Source organism: Augochlora pura, chromosome 3 (genome assembly GCF_028453695.1).
Source record: "Augochlora pura isolate Apur16 chromosome 3, APUR_v2.2.1, whole genome shotgun sequence".
NCBI classification, from domain to species: Eukaryota; Metazoa; Arthropoda; class Insecta; order Hymenoptera; family Halictidae; genus Augochlora; species Augochlora pura.
The window spans coordinates 9,580,833-9,597,358 of NC_135774.1; the positions used below are offsets into that span (position 1 = coordinate 9,580,833).

The following is a 16,526-nucleotide window of genomic DNA, read 5'->3' on the forward strand; positions in this document are numbered from 1 at the left end:
TTGTTTAGATTTAGATTTACATGTGCACCGATTTGAAGTAACATACATTAATCTATTAATTACTTAGAAAAATTCGCGTTACATGAATTTACGCTATATTAACGCATCATCGACCGGCAATGCTTTTATAACTTTCGAAAGTCTGCAACACACACTTCATTACAGAACTAATTAAGAATAATAAATTGTTTAATGGCTTAACTACTTCAATCATGCATCGACCATATCAAATTGTCTCCATTAACATTATGCAATAATTTCGTTTGGGATTGTCGTGTAGAAAAAGATTGATTAGGCTTGTCTTACTTAGCATAGTAATTGAAGGTACGATTAATAGGATTGCGGTAGTTAATGTGTTAAGAGAAGAGCAAAATAAATTGTTAAAATATCAAGTAGACTATAAACAATAGAATCTTATCATGTATTAGAATAGTAAATCAACTATTCTGGAAATAGTAATTACATATGAATATTACGCAATTAAATATATTTCAAGATATTTTATCTATATATAGTTACTATTTCTAGAAAAATTGATTTTCCAAATTTCATATTACAAAGAACATAAATTCAAAAATCGAATTTTTCTAAGCACTAGTTAAGCTTTTATAATACTGAATTAGAATTGTTATAATAATTTTGGGACGCGATTTACTAAATATGGAGATTATTCGCATTTTGTAAATCGAAGTTAAATTTACGTATCCACTACTAATAGTTAAACATTAAAGTAAGGCTTTCTATATATAATCAATATAAACTTTCTGTCTGCTATAGAAATTTATTATTGACAAACAATGTCTAGCCAATGAAGCTGTGAAATAAATCGTAGCGCAAAGATTTAACCCTTTACACTCGAGTGGTGACTCCGAGGCACCACTAAAATTGTTATATCATGTTCCAAAATAATTTCTATACATATGATCAAAGTATAGATTTAAAAAATTATTAAAATTGGTAACTTTGTATAAATTGTAAGATTCGATTGCACACGTATAAAATGAATTTTCTCACAGAAAATAGAAATACAGCGAGTCAGAAAAATTGTCTTAGATTTGCAATTGAAATGGCTTCAAGTGCAAAGGGTTAAAGTTAAGCGTATCTCAAAGCAAAACACCGATCGAACAAAAGAAGCCGATAGCAACGAAGAAACCAACGCAACGCTCCACCAAAGCTGATTTCATTCCGAACGGCGAGTAATTCACGTGTTTTATTATTCACGTTGCGCACGAAGCTCCGCCGATTCAACGAAAGCATTAGTCGCAATATCTTAGTCGCGTTATAGGAATCCGCGTTGTAAAAACTCGCATTATACGGCGGCCTACTCTTGTATTTCAGGCCGGCCACGTGGCAATTAAGTTTCTGCCCGTTTCTCGGAATCACGAACCGGAAGCGTTCGATTACGATGTAAATGTGGGATGCCACGGCGCAAGGACAGCCGGGGCCCCCGTCCCTCGGTGAAATTTCGTGCGGCAGGATTATTTACCTTGTCGAATTACTCGCGAGCCTGATCTCTTAACCGTTTACTTTTTGCGCGGAGGATATTACAACGCCGCGGACCGGGCCCCGGGATTGGATCCTCCTCGTCGGAGATCCTCTCGCTCCGACGCGAGCACCTGCGTCCGACGAGATGAACGGGTCCACGGTCTGCCAAAGGTGATTTAGTGGCAGTTTGTTGCCGTAGCGGCGTCGGTAACACTTCGGACACGCCGGCCCCGGCGCTATGCTTGTATTACACGGGCCTGGTTTGCCTGCACAAGTAGATTCCGTGGCCATAGTCTCCCGTTAAATTTATTTATTTATTCGCTATATTTATTTATTCGTCCGTGTATTTATTCATTTCTAAACGTTTAAATATTCTTCTTAAAGATTGTATATTATATAACAAAAGATAATTTAGAGAGCCGTCGCATTACATTGACTTTAACCCTTTGCACTCGAGTGAAGCACCATAAAATTGTTCTATCACGTTGCAAAATAATCTCCATCCTAATAAAATCTTAACAATTTTAAGAATTGTTAAAATTATGTTATGTTAGTATGAATCACAAGGATTAATTACATATGCATACAATGCACTTTATTATGTAAAATAGGAATAATATAAGCCAGAGAAATTATTTCAGATTTCCAGTTGAAATGGCTTCGAATGCAAAAGGTTAAAAGTGGAAAGAGGGGCGAGAAAATTGACGGAGCCGATTCAGAAATATTCTTTTTAGACTGTTGTACTGATCAAAGTTGGTTCTATGGAATTCTAAAATTGTTTTCGGTCATGGTGTTAGAAAGAGAGCTAGATCATTCTTTATCTTTACTCTTACGATTTTAAAGGTTTACTTTCGATGTAGTCCGCTGGGTGCTGTATGAAACTTTCGTACTGTCGGTGAAAGTTCCTGCTGTAAATTTAAGTAGACCATAGCTGTGATTTATTATAATCTCTCCACATAATTCTTAATAGTATAACGACGCGCATTCTTCTTTTTAGTCAAAGCGTACAGAACGTTTTGGTGAGAAGTGTCATTTTAAACTGCAATCGAGGAATTCGTACGTGTTACTCTTTAAACAGTAGAAAACGTATATAGGTGCATTATCTACGTTAAAAGGGATATTAAATAGATATGTAGACTGTCTCGAAATCACCGCAGTTTGCCAACCACTCCGATTTCACTTGTTTATGAGGCTAAATTGTATTCTGAAACATTTTAAATCTATCCCCTGATTTGAGTCTTTCATTCTTTATATTTTATTTGCTTTATTGATCAATTTCTTTACTTGTATATTCTACAGTCGTTAAATAAATATATATAATATAAATTGTGTTCGCTAACGTCATTTTATTTGCGACATATATTTCTCAAAAATGTTATTCATAAATCGCCATCACGCTGGTCATAGGGAATAAATTACGATTATATTAAATTATTATAATAATACACTAAATATTAGGTGCATACATTCTTTCTTTTTAAAAACAGATAGAATTTTTCGGGAGAACTAATATACAATATACTTGCTCTTAACGAAGATGTCGATCTATCTATCGATCTATAAGATATGTTCTCTGAACAGTATCATACAGTATACCACACTTATACAAATAGATATAATTAAAACCAACACCACTCGCGATAACTGATGGAAGTAAACTTTCAGCGTCGGAGAAATTTTGTAGTAGAGCAACCGCGGTTGATTTATCTCTCCGCGTTCGCGTCCTCGAAGACGTCTCGCGTAAGATCGATTTCGCGTCGCCGAGCTGTCGCGTGTCGGCTCCTCCGACGCCGAAAAGAAGCTCGCCGCCTATCTTGATCCTTATCGGGACCAAGATTGATTAACGCTCGCCGTGCTCTATTTGCCGCAACAGCTCCGCCACGCACCGACGCTGCGAGGAGAGCCGGTCGCCACTTTGTCTTAAATGCGTCGCGCGACGTGCCCGACCATCGACCGATCGGTCGTTCGAAGGTTAATTAGACCGATCTGGACGTAATCCAAGAGCACGAGTCTCGTTAAGATCCTCTTAAATCTGAGAACGCTACTTCTTTTTCTCTTGCGGCGAGAAAATTGCAAAGCCGTCCGAAGAAGTGGGGGAAACAGGTGCGCGACGATCGTCGCGCAGGGATGATACCGTCTCCCTCGTTCCTCTCTCTCGCGACATTCTCCGGCGGAATCGCGCGCGGATTTGGGTCAGACGATTCGTTTTCGAGGAAGATGTCAGCGCGTTGCCGGTGCGGCGACCGCAACACAGTTGCCTGCCAAGGCCCATTTAGATTTAGCCGGTGTTAGGTGTTTACGAGCTTTTAATTGAACGTAAATATTCGCAGGTGCAGGCCCCTGGGATCCGCTCCGGCCGTCTCGTCGCCGCGAATTCCGCGCCTAATTACGAAACGAACGAGCTCGGCGGCCGCGCGCGCGCGCGCATCGGGGCCGCATCTTTCGGTTTCAATGTAAGCTTGCCTCGTAAAAGGAGCACTTAGGCTGTTAGAAGTATGCCGCACGGTGTAAATTTATCAGCTCGCGCGTTCGCTCGTTTGCGAATTTCGCCAAGTACCGTTCGCTCATCCGGCCCCTTCGCGTCTCGTAAAACTCCGCCGCGGCTAAATTACGACGACCTCTGGAGCCCGCGTTCCTCTCGTATCACAGCGGCCGTTCCGCCATCACGGTGAATAAATAATATAGAGAGAGGGCGCGCAGGTGAGAGCCGCGTGTGTGGCCGGTGCTCTCGGCTCGTCACAGTTCTCACGTTTCAATCGGTTTCTTGCCCGCGCCGATAATAGTCCCGCTTGGGAGACGTCACCGCCTTTCGACGCGAGAGTTTCGGACCCGCTGACGTGCGACACGGCGTTTTTGACGACCGAAAAAAGAGCATCGATCACCGCCCGATCGTCGCCCGCAGCGTTTATTCCGGACAGATGTTGCGGCGCGGTGCGGCGCGGACACGAATCCTGCGATCCTCGATATTCGCAGGATTCGTGGTCCTCGCGGCGACGTTCAAGGTTGTCGTCGAGCTCACCGGCCAATTGAATCACAGTAAAGATCGTGGACCAATACTAATTTATTTATTTAACACCAACCCTAGCATTGCTGAACAATTCTTATTCTATAACTATCGAAATTATAAAGACGCTTCGATCGGAAACCGTTTGATATGTTTATTCATTCTAACATATATCCAATATAAAAATTGGAAACATTTAAATAAATTCAATCCTATAATCTGTATATGGCAGCACGGTCGAGGTATTTTTAAAGCTCGGTGTTAACAACCTAGGAATTTAAACTGTCTTCATAAGCGATAAAAATCATGGAACATGTTTAACTCGGTAATTATTGGTTTTGCTTCCATAGATATTCGTACCATTACTGAACATTCGGTAATCTTCCAAATTACAACGTCGAATGTAATATATATTATTACAGGATGACCTTTCTACTTTTTTATTACTAATATTATTTATTGATAACCGAGCTCGAAAGTCTTCATACGCGTAATAGTTTAAACAGAGGAGCGGTGAATTATATACGCATTATGTGATTGTACTAGTAGTAATGTTACGCAATTGATGTTTAACGGTTTCTAAGGAACTGGTAAATGCGTCAACGTTATCTTGATTGAAAAGCAAAGTACAGTAAATTATTGTCCTTGTAAACAAAAGTGGACAATTTGGGGGAGATACAATTATTCGTTTCGCGTCTTGTTTTTACCGTTATCGATTGTCAACAACTATACAAACGAGGCAACAAACATATTATATATCTGCCTCTTGGAACCAAATAAATTCTGTTTAAATTAGTAGACAAAATTAATATTTTCAATTGTAAGATAAATTTATTGATAATAGCCATGTAGGCATTAGAAGTATGATGTCGTATATACATCGATTCACGACAATCTTCTGTTGCACTCATTCTGTCCGATAATATAAAAAACCACAACTTACCGCAAGTAAATTCATCAAAGATTTATTTAGCAATGTGCAATGTTTATTTACAACAGCAGTGACTACTTGATCTCGATGGACAAGGAACTATTTCATTAACTAAGAATAAAAGATGTATAAATCTTGTAATCACATCTCCCATGGCTCATAAACGTGGAACAAAGTAATAAAATCAGAATATATATTAGCATTAGACACTCAATAGTAATTAGAAACATATTATAAATTACATTAGACGTTCGTTATTCTAGTTTCGCACATGCGATTATTCTCTCCTTATCAATTTCCACCGCAAAGTAGAAGTCTATAACTCGTCCAATAAATAAATAAATTAAATTTATATCTACCTGCCAGTACATATTTAGAACGTATTAAAAATTAGCTCCAACGCAAAATCACGTTCTGCCCGTGTACAGATAATATCCGCCGCACAGAATTTCAAAGTACGAACGAAATTTGTTCGCCGTTGTCCTCGATTTCGAGCAAATTCAGGGGCGCGCGGCGCGGCGGATCGTTTAAATGCTAATACTCGGTTAATTTATCGCCGTACGATTCCGATTCCCGATCCCGCGCAGCCGAGGCTATTTACTTAAACTTTCGTAATTGAAAGAAAGCCGCCGACCGGGACCACCGGGCAGCGGACGCTAATAAAGTGTCGAATATACGGGGACGGCGGAGAGCTTTCGGTAGGCTGATCTAGGAGCCTAATAACATCTCGAATAAATCGAGCCCGGCCTGGTCTACCTGACCGAACAATAAAGACGCGTCTCGCGCGGCTCCACCCCTCGGCGAGACGCGGCCGGTCAAACGGCGCGGAAAATGTCGACGTTATAGAGCCGGGATCCTCTTTGGAGTCGGTCGGCGCGTCGGGCGAGGCGGCCGCGGCCGGCAACAAATTTCAACTAGCTCTCGGCGACGCTTAATATCTCGAGCGGCGAAGAAACTGGAATACGGGGATAGGCGTCCGGGGGCCCGATGGAAGCGCGCGAGCCCGGGCCCCGGGGATTTTACAGCTCCCGTAACGTTCATTTAATTGAAGGTAGAAGCGTCCCGGTGGTGGCGGGACACGGCCAGCTTTTCTGCAAACGTAGAATTTTATGTCCGGTTGTCCTTCGGAACGAGCCGGCCGCGGTGCTTACGCAAGAGTCGAACGGCGCGCATCGCCGATAGGGAGGCAGGGCAGTAAAAAGGCGAAACTGCTCCGAACCGCTCCGAACGGCGGACGCCGCGGCCGAGTCGGAGAAGGAAGGAAGGAAGGATGGCCGGGGCTCGGCGACCAAAGGGGGTCACGTTTCCGAAATTAGAAGCGTTTCTAGAGGGAGCGAACGACTAGCCGGGACGATAGATCGGACACTCGGCCGCTAATTGGCTGCAGAATTTTATGTACCACTAAATTACTCGATGCAAATGCAGCCGCTTCCGTCGTACGGCCGGGGATATTCCAGAAGCACGCGCAAACACCAACGGACCGGGCCCGGGCCGGTCTTCTCGCAAGATTTACGCCGGTCTCATTACCCTAATGAAGACGTAAGGGCTGTGGTAACGAGTCGCGCGGTTTCTGCCGAAAAGCGATCGCCTATTCGCGCAGTGGCCCCTCCGTGAAACGGTGGCCGCGCGGGCTCCGTTCCCGTGACGGCGAACGGCTGAGAACCGGCCCGCCATTGTCGCGCACCGCGGTATCTAAATCTCGCGGAATGAACTGCGCGATCCGTTTACGTTCCGCCAGGGGGGGAACAAGGGCTCGATCGCACGAAACAACCTGGAAACCTGAATCTAACGAGGCCCGAGCGTTGCCAGGGTTCTTGCCGATCGATTCCGCGTCGAATCGACACGACCGTGCATCGACGCGGCTATCTCTTGACCCCGATCCCGCCTCCCGAGCCATCGACAACCGAGAGAAACGATCCGGTCGATTCTTCTCCTACTTTAGATGACATTTAGTGCGATCGTTCCCGGGTACCCTTCGCCGGAGAACGGCGCGGCGTTCCGATTCGTTTGATACAGCTCCGCTCGAATCCTAAGCGAAAACGAATGAACGCGCCAGCGGCGAGATAAAAACCCGATCCTTCTACGCGCGACGACACGGAACGGTCCGCTTGCGTTTCACGACCCTCGGTCCCCCGATCCTCGAAAACAGCGCGGCGGCCCTCGCCCCGTGTGTTAACTGGCCACGAATTATAACTAACCGGTAATAGCCGCTTAATATTCGCGGTGGCTGTCGCCCGCGACAGATTTACGAGTGCTAATGAATTGGTGGTAGCGGGCCCGCTCTCTCGGGGAGCGGACGCGACGACAGACGATCGGAATAAGCGTCTTCTCCTCCGCTCGCTTCTCTCTTCCCCTCTCTCTCTCTCTCTCTCTCTCTCGCTCTCGGAAACGCTCTCTCCTCGGCTAGGACTACGGCGATCACGTGGCCGCCCTCCTATATCCGGAAATCATTAGGTCCAAGGGCAATTTGAAATTTGTCTCGAGGGAGCGCGGCTATATGCCGGGGCCAAAAAACTCTCTGTTCCGCGGGGCGCGGAGGAGCGAGGCAGGGAGCGAAAAGATGAAAGGACGCGGTGGAAGAAGGAGAAGATGAAGGTGGAGGAGAAGGAGGTAGAGAAGCAGAGGAAGGAGAAGAAGAAGAAGAAGCCTCCGTTGTTCCCTCCGGTCGCTCGATAGCCGAATAAATTTGGGTAGCTCCCTGTTTTGGCCCCGGGCCACGGTTATACAGCAAGAGGTAGAGACTTTTTCGGATATACGATCGGACCTTTCGTAACGCGGCGCCGCGGACAGAGGCGAGAAGGGACCCGGGGACGAAGGGCGAGAAAGAGACGGCCGGAGTCCTTCTCTCACGATGGATTTAATTAAAAAACATAATTTAGAAGGGAGGATAACAGGTAGCTGCCGTTTGATGGGAACTAACGGAGGCTCCGGTCGCGGTGCAGCTTCGGTTATTCATGAATAAAATTATTAATCCTGTCTTCCAGCGAAATCTTCTCTATCCCGCGTGTCCCGGGTCGTCCCTATCTCCCGTTTCCCAATAGCCACGAAACGCGCCGCCGCCGCCGCCGCCGCCGTCGTCGTGACCGACCCTAATTCCGCTTTACCCGGTCCGCCACGAAACGGCCATGAAAATCTCACCGCGCTCCCGGCGACGGATCTTCTCCGAATTCGACGACGTTCCCGGCGACCGACGCGACGTCGGAAGTCGCCGGCGCCGTTCGCGACTCGCGATCGCTATCCCCGGCGGCGGTAATAGGCGCGGGCAGCGGCAGCACCCGGGGTTGCGGCGATTTATCCGACGAGGTCTGCGTGCCGGCGCAGTTGCATGCGGGGACCGATAAACAAATAATTAGCATCGAGAGCGAGCCACGACCGCGATATCTCGGCGATAGCGTCCGCGGCACCGCGACCGCCGTACGCTACCTGTACCCGAGAGAAGTCGCGCCGCGCGCAACGAACGGAGACGCTAACGACGACGACCCTCGGCCGTGTAACGGCACCGCGTCCGGCGGACGGCCGGCTCCTCGTCGCGGTGGAAACGACGTTGCCCTGGGTGGCCGAGAACCAATTAACAGAAAATACGAAAATTTCGCGGCGCGCCCAGCCCGGCGTACTCGGCTTAATTTAATCCCTCGCGGCCGTTTTTATTGCCGCGGCAAGTTGTTACGGAAGAGTTTATTTTTACAACCGGCGCAGCGTTGCTTTTATAGGAACCAGATCGATATTAAGATTGCGCGTGGCCCGTTCGTCGGGCTTAACGCGGGCCTGGATACGACGCCGCGGCCGCCAGGAAACGAAAAACCTTTATTACGCGGTTTTACGAGTGTTCCGAGGGATATATCAGGGCCGGCGACCCGCCGCGCCGCTCAGATAACAACACACCGGGATCGTCTCGGGCGCCGCAGAAATCGTGGCGTTTTGGAAAACCGGAGCGCGCTCCGGCGTCGGACTGCTCGGTCGTCCGTCCGTCCATCCGTCCGTCCGTCCGTTCGGCCGGCTCGAGGTCGACGCAGGTGAATCGAATCGAAGGAGCAGAACCCAGGCAGGTGGCTGCTCCGGCGCTGCTCCGTGCCGAGCCAGCGAGACGGTCAATGGCTCTCGAAACGACCGTCGTCGCGTCGCTTTTTACACGGAAACCAGAAAAGACGCCGACCAATTTCGCGTGCGGCTCTATTACCGCGGAAAGGGAGATCTTTGCTCTTTTTTTGCATCGATACTTTAACTACCGTTTCGGGACGAGGTGCCGCGGGCACGGCGCAGGAAACCGCGACGCACTCTATTTGCGGCGAAACCGGGATTCGATGGAGTCCGCCACGGGAATATGTTTGACGCGCGGACGTCGGATGCGGTTCGCCACAAACCCCTATGGCCTGTCGAGTTCGCACGCCTGTCGGCTCGGGTTAGGCTGTCGCTTGAACCCCGACGCCTCCGCGTCCAGCTGTCGCGTGGCGAGTGTTACGAGTGCGGCGAGCGTTCTCGCTCCGACACCCACCGGTTCCACTCCACCTTGCCCGCTTGCCACCCTGCGGACACCGCGTTCGACTATCTGTCGGTTAACCGACGACAGACACACACGGGCCGACGCTCGAGGAAAACCGCGCGTCGCCCACCATTTTTCTATCGTGCGAGCCACCATGGATCTCCTTTGACGCGGCGTCATGAATCTAATTCGTCACACTGTCGGCCCGGTTCGACGCGCATCGCCGGTCAACTCGGGCGTAACATTCCGAGTGGCCGGACCGGTGGACAGACCGAATCGTGTCGCCGATGGATGCCCTCGTTGCAAAAACCTGGTTCGCGTTCGGCCGATGCTTTACGACGTCCTGCAGCCCTTAGTCGACTGCTTCGTTCTTCGACTACGGCGTTCTCGGAAGGTAGCCACCGGCCGAGAAGCGAGAGGACGGGGAACAACGAGCGAACAGCTCCCTGGTTTTAATTTATGCGCGGCACTGCCGAAGGCGTTATTAGTCCTAGCTGGCCGCGATGGGCGTGACGTCACGCGGCTAAAACAAAGGATCCTAGCCGTGCCCAGCCCACGACGGGTCCCTTTCAACTGTGCCGACCGAAGGGCGCGAATCCTAGGACCGAGCCTCGTTCACCCGGTCGCTTTACGGTTCGCGAGCTTTCGTTCCACGAACCGGCTCGAGTCCTCGAGCCCGAGTCGGAAAGGCGAGCGAAAGAAAACGGGCGCGCGGCAAAAGTGCACGTACGTACGTATATAGATCGCGGCGTGTGCGTGCGTAGCCGACATAAAACGCAGACGCTTCGCAAAGAATCGCGGTAATTGACGGAGGACAGGTATAATAGACGAGAGCGGGTGAATCGGGCACATACATCGGCGACTCGAAGGCGCCTCCGCTCGTGCTACCAGCATGCAATAACGACTCTTTTTCGTTCTGCGCTGCGTAATTATAGACTGGCCACAACTGCCGGCTAATATCGCTCTAATCGATAACCCTATTAACGCTCCGCACGGTCTCGTTAACGGATCATACGAATACCCGACTCGAACGCTCGAGGAAGCTTCGGGCTGCGCCCCGCGATCGGGAACCGAAGCGGATCGGGTTCGCGGAGGCGCGAGCGATCGCGTCGGACGCTGAAAACGAAACCAGAGGAGGCTAATTGAGAGACGTCGTTGTCTCCACCGGGCCACTGTCATATCGTTCCGACGGATCAATAGGTAGCTTGCCTACAACCTGCACTCACGAAGCTCGAAGAGGGCGTGGCCCGTACACCATCGGTCGAGAGATACTCTCTCTCTCTCTCTTCCGCTCTCTCTCTCTCGTGCACTCTCTCTCTCCCTCCCTATCTCTCTGTCTCTCTTTCTCTCACTCTCTCTCTCTCTCTCTCTCCTGTTCGTTCCACTCGTTCCCTCTCACCAGTTTGCCCTCTGTCTATCCTCCGGTTTCTCTCCCCCGACTGGTGGCGAGCCACCCTAGCCACGCGGCCAGGAAGGACGATTTTGTCTTCCACCCCTCGACGAGCAAGCGTCGAAATTTACCGTCACCTTCCCATTCGTCGACGACACGGAACGAGGGCCAGCCTGTTCGACACCCCCTTTGGAAACGACGCGCCGGTTCGCAGGCTCTCTCCATCGAGACTCTCGATTATCGACGATCGGAGGTGAGGCTAAGAAAACCGTCAGCGTCATCGAATCGGGAAATCCAACGAGTCGTCGACCCGGTTCGAACGACCCCGAGATTTTCTAAAGAGCGGAACGAGCAAAGAGCTCGGCGCCCACCGATGACCGCAAGCGTGGTTATTACCCTGGCAACCTTGCCCGAAGTCACGGGACGGGGTGACCACGGATTGGTAGGGTTCCGTCTCTCTCTCTCTCTCTCTTTCTCTCTCGTCCTCCGGGTCTCTATCAGCGAAGGGTGCGCGCACTCGTTGTCTTTGGTCGGTGTTGGTGCAAGGTTGAACCGTGTGGAGGCGTGTCGCCTCGATGGCGCCGACTGCTAATGGCCGCGCGGCCCGCCAGACTTTAATTTCCTGCCGCTTCCGCGGACCCTTTGCCTTTACCTTTCCACGTCCGAATCCGCGCCGGACCCTTCCCAGCCTCCAGGCTGCAGCCTTTCGGTAGCCGCCGACCGTCCGCTCTCGTCTTTCGTCCCGCTGATCATTTACATTCGAGCGGGATCGCGACGCTGCGCCACCCTTGTACAGCGTCCCTGGTACGGAAGGGAAAAACGCCGGCTGTGTGTAGTATCGCCGAATCGGCGCGCGTTTTTATCGAGGGCGGACGGATACCGGGAACAGTCGGCGCTTAAAGTGTTTTACGCGAAGCGATTCGGTTTCCCCGGTTTTGTTGGCTCGCCGGCAATCTTCCACGTCTTCTAGGATAGGACCGGCAATTTTGTGTCATTATACACCCTCGGGGGAAGCCTCGGCCCCCGTCGCACCGCACCGCGCCGCGCCGCGCCCGCTCCTCGCCGGCCGGTGGCGAGCGGGCTCGGTTTTTTTGGGTCGATTTAGCCGCGATTATGGCCGCATCCAGCGGGCGAGCAGAGCGCTCGACTTCGATATTACGAGCCGCGTTGCCTTGAGAAAGCGTCTCAATCGACCGGGGCTCGATTTCGTCGGATCGATATACGCGAGCGGACGCCTAATTCGCGAAGCTCGTCTCGAAACTCGTTATTATCGGTTTGCGTAATCGTATCGGAAGAGCGGGACCATCATTCGAGCAGGTAACACCTGCTCGGGAACGCGTTTCGCCGTAATAAAATCGTGGCTAGCGCTGCGGCGATGCGTGGTGGCCGACCGAACGAAAAATTGGTCTGACGGTTCATACCCTCGCGTTTATGCGATGCGGGGCGTTGCGATGCGATGCGATGCGATAGCGATACGGTTCGGGAGGGAATCGAATCAAATCGTAATCTCGTGGTTTGTTGCTCTTGTTTCAGGACCATCCGGGCTTGAGGGGCACACCGTTGGCGATGTTGGCGGCGCAGTGCAACAAGCTGAGCAGCAAGAGCCCGCCGCCGTTGGCGGACGCGGCCGTCGGCAAAGGTTTTCACCCGTGGAAAAAGAGCCCGCAGAGCAGCGGTAGCTCGCCGCAGCACAGTTCGAGCGGTAGCGGCGGAGGAGGCGGAGGAGGAGGAGGAGGAGGCGGCGGAGGTGGCGGAGGATGCACGACGACCGGAGTCAGTCAAAGACCGACGGCGACGAGCAGCGCCGGCAGCACGACCGGCGGCTACGCTCGAGCCCCGGTGACTTCTTGCGCCTCGACGGCGCCCCAATACGGCAGCGACCTGTACTTTCCGGGAACGGCGAGCGCCCAACCGGCCGGCGATCCGCATCATCATCAGAGCAGCCTGCTCGGAAAGGTCGAGGGAGCGACCTTGGGCTCGGTGTACGGCCGACACCCGTACGAGTCGTGGCCGTTCAACGCGATGCCGGGCGCGACCCACGGCGGAATCAAAGCGAGCGACGGCTGGTGGGACGTGCACGGGGCCGCGACCGCCGGCGGATGGCTGGACGTGAGCAGCACGGTCGGCGTCGGCGTCCACGCCGCGCAAATGGCCAACTACTCGGCCGACTACTCGACCAGCCTCGCGCTCGCCGGCAATCATCTGTTGACCACCGCGACCACCGCCGGCCACAATCTCCTGCAAGACACGTACAAATCGATGTTGCCCGGCGGCCCGCCCGGATTCGGGTTGCACCACCACGCGGCCGCGACGGCGGGCGCTGGCGCCGGGGCCGGCAGCCCGCAGGGGAGCGGCGGCGGCGTCGGCGTCGGGGCCGGCGGTGTCAGCCAAGCCCCGTCGCCCCGCTCCCAAAGACGCTACACCGGCAGAGCCACCTGCGACTGTCCAAACTGTCAAGAAGCCGAGAGGCTTGGCCCGGCCGGCGTGCATCTCAGGAAGAAGAACATCCATAGCTGTCACATACCCGGATGCGGTAAGGTCTACGGGAAAACGTCGCATCTGAAGGCCCACTTACGGTGGCACACTGGTGAGCGACCGTTTGTTTGCAACTGGCTTTTCTGTGGCAAGCGGTTCACACGTTCGGATGAGTTGCAGCGGCACCTTCGAACCCACACCGGCGAAAAGAGATTCGCCTGCCCGGTCTGCAACAAGCGGTTCATGCGCAGCGACCATCTCGCGAAGCACGTCAAGACCCACAGCAGCAGCAGCAGCAGCAGCGGCAGCAAGGGCAAGGGGGGAGCGGGGAGCTCGTCAGCCGAGTCCTGCTCCGACAGCGAGGACAACGGGAGTCAGCAGAGTCCCACTTCCAGCTCGGTGCCGCCGCAGCCGCAGCCGCCGCCGCCGCCGCAGCAGCAGCAGCAGCAGCAGCCGGGCCAGCAACCGGCCCAGGGGGCACAGGCCCAACAGCAACAGGCTCTGGTGGCGGCGGCGGCAGCGGCGGCGGCGGCAGCGGCAGCGGCGGCGGGCCAGGACACCAACAACACCACCACATCCCAGACCACCACCAGTCTCGGCCATCAGCCGACAACGCCCATGACCCCAATACAGATGACCCCGCTGCCTCTGACCCCACACCATCCCCACCACCCGCATCTCCCTCCTCTAATGCACCATCCGCATCATCACGCAACATCCGTGCCGGCGGCGGCGGCGGCCCACCACCCGCACGCGGGGATGAGCATGCACTGAGCCCGGTGGGGCCCGGAGCCGGTGCCTGCAGTTCCGCTGCCGCAACGGCCCTGGGCTCCCCCCTATCCTACCCCCTCAACCTGAACCTCGTACAGAACCACGCGACCATCGGTCACCACCATACCACCACCGCGCACCACCAACACCAGAATCAGAATCACAACCAACATCACCATCACCACCACCACCACCATCATCACCACCAACAACAGCACTCGCGTCAGAGTAACTCCTATTCCGTGCAACAAAATCCTGGCACGCCGGGGACCGCGCAGACTCCCTCACCCTCGTCCCCCGCGCCTGTACATAGTCTCTAGGTCGACGCTCAGCCACTCTATTTTCTTCAACCATTTTTATGTTTTTCTCGGCCCCCTTGAACGGATTGACCTAACCCCCTTGAATATACGGATAGCGACGGATCATTTCTTTCAGGCTGCTTCGAAGCTCGAACCGGAGACCCAGCTAGTCGAACTAGGGCCGGCCACGGCCTTGTCGTCTAACGTAAGCGCTAACGTAAGTGTTTCCTGGCTCCGAATCGTGCCGATCAGTTCGAAGCGACGTACATACATGTTCGCACGCGTCCGTCGCTACCCTGTGTGTGTCTTTTTCTCTCTCTCTATCAATCTCTCTCTCTCTCTCACTCTCTCTCTATATATATTTCTCTCACTATCATCTACTACACCAACACCCTCTTGGTTTCTGTCTCCCCGAACGTCACATCGACGTTCCCGGTTTGCTCCCTCGACCGTTCCCTCGGTCGGCGGTCGTCGAAGCCGTCTCCCGGTCCGTCGACACCGTCGACCGTCGATACTTGTAAATATTATACATAGCGCGTGAGAAAGATATTATATTAATTAAGCGGTGTAATGTTGTAAAAAATTCTATATAAACGCACTGTCGCGCTGTACCATACACTTAACACGTAGATACACGCAACAAATGCATATACGAGAAAAAGGTGCGCGCGAGCTCTCCCTCAGATTTTCGAAACGACGCGACGACGCGACGACGCGACGACGAACGACGACGCCCGCGCGCTCTCGATCATCGCTGCCGGGGATATACGAGATATATCGAATCGAGATTCCTCTCCGAGCAGGTTCCAAACGACGCATCACCGTGCAGACACTACACACACAGAGAGACACCGTCGATCGACGGATGACACGCGTATATCCGATTTTACGGTCTAATTGATTTCCCATTGGCGCGCGATCTGCGTTTGGAACTTGGTATTCGGACCGCATCCCGACCGTCATCGACCGTCATCGACCGACGACGACCTTCTTCGATCTTAAATATCACGATATTATGAATTAATTATTATTATTATTATTATTAATTATTATTATTATTATTAATTAATTATTATTATTATTATTATTATTGATGTATTATTATAAAGATTATAAATTCATTTTGAAAGAGATAAAGAGGAAATAAACGATGCTTTTGTGAGTAACGATGTGCCTCTGAATATCATGATTCCCCCCGTGATCGTGTTCTCCACTAAACGTCTATCATCCCCCTAGCTATCTCGGCCCTCTTGCTCCTGCTGCCGCTGCTTCTTCGGAGACCCGCCACTTCTCCCCAGAAGAAGCATCCCCCCCGCAGGATGTCCTCGTTCTAGCTTGCACCTACGAAGACCTCCTTCGGCGTGTCCCCGGTATGTATATACCACGAAACACCGCGTCGGACGTGGCCGAAAACGTAAGACTGCGCGGTCGCTTTCCACCCTCCTCCGCCTCTCTTCCTCTACCACCTCCTCTCAGCCCGAGAACGGATACGACCAGGCTGCTTTTTCTCGCGAGTTGCACCGGTGATTTGCATTAAAATCATTAGCTGCCGTCTTTCGCCCTTTGTCGGTTGGCCAACCGAAAAGCAAGGTCCACGAGGGTTCTTTTTTTTCCCCAGCCGGCGATCTACTCGCCTTGATTAACTCGAAAAAGGTTTTTATCTACTCGACGATACGTGTATTCCTGTTGGC

At 51.8% G+C, this 16,526-nt stretch overlaps 1 protein-coding gene across 5 annotated transcripts in view; it reads left to right on the top strand.

The window, feature by feature from the left end:
• The window catches only part of Sp1 (transcription factor Sp8), a 129,345-nt gene extending 113,130 nt beyond the window's left edge, over positions 1-16,215 (top strand). For 4 of the 5 annotated variants that reach the window (XM_078197396.1, XM_078197397.1, XM_078197398.1 and 1 more), the window contains 2 exons: positions 12,824-13,877; positions 13,946-16,033. In XM_078197396.1, coding sequence (XP_078053522.1) covers positions 12,857-13,877; positions 13,946-14,856 — 1,932 coding nt within the window. In that variant the 5' untranslated portion in view covers positions 12,824-12,856 and the 3' untranslated portion in view covers positions 14,857-16,033. Of the gene's footprint in view, positions 1-12,823; positions 13,878-13,945 lie in introns of all 5 variants that reach the window. The other variant, XM_078197394.1, reaches the window with a different exon arrangement.
• Positions 16,216-16,526: the final 311 nt, after the last annotated feature.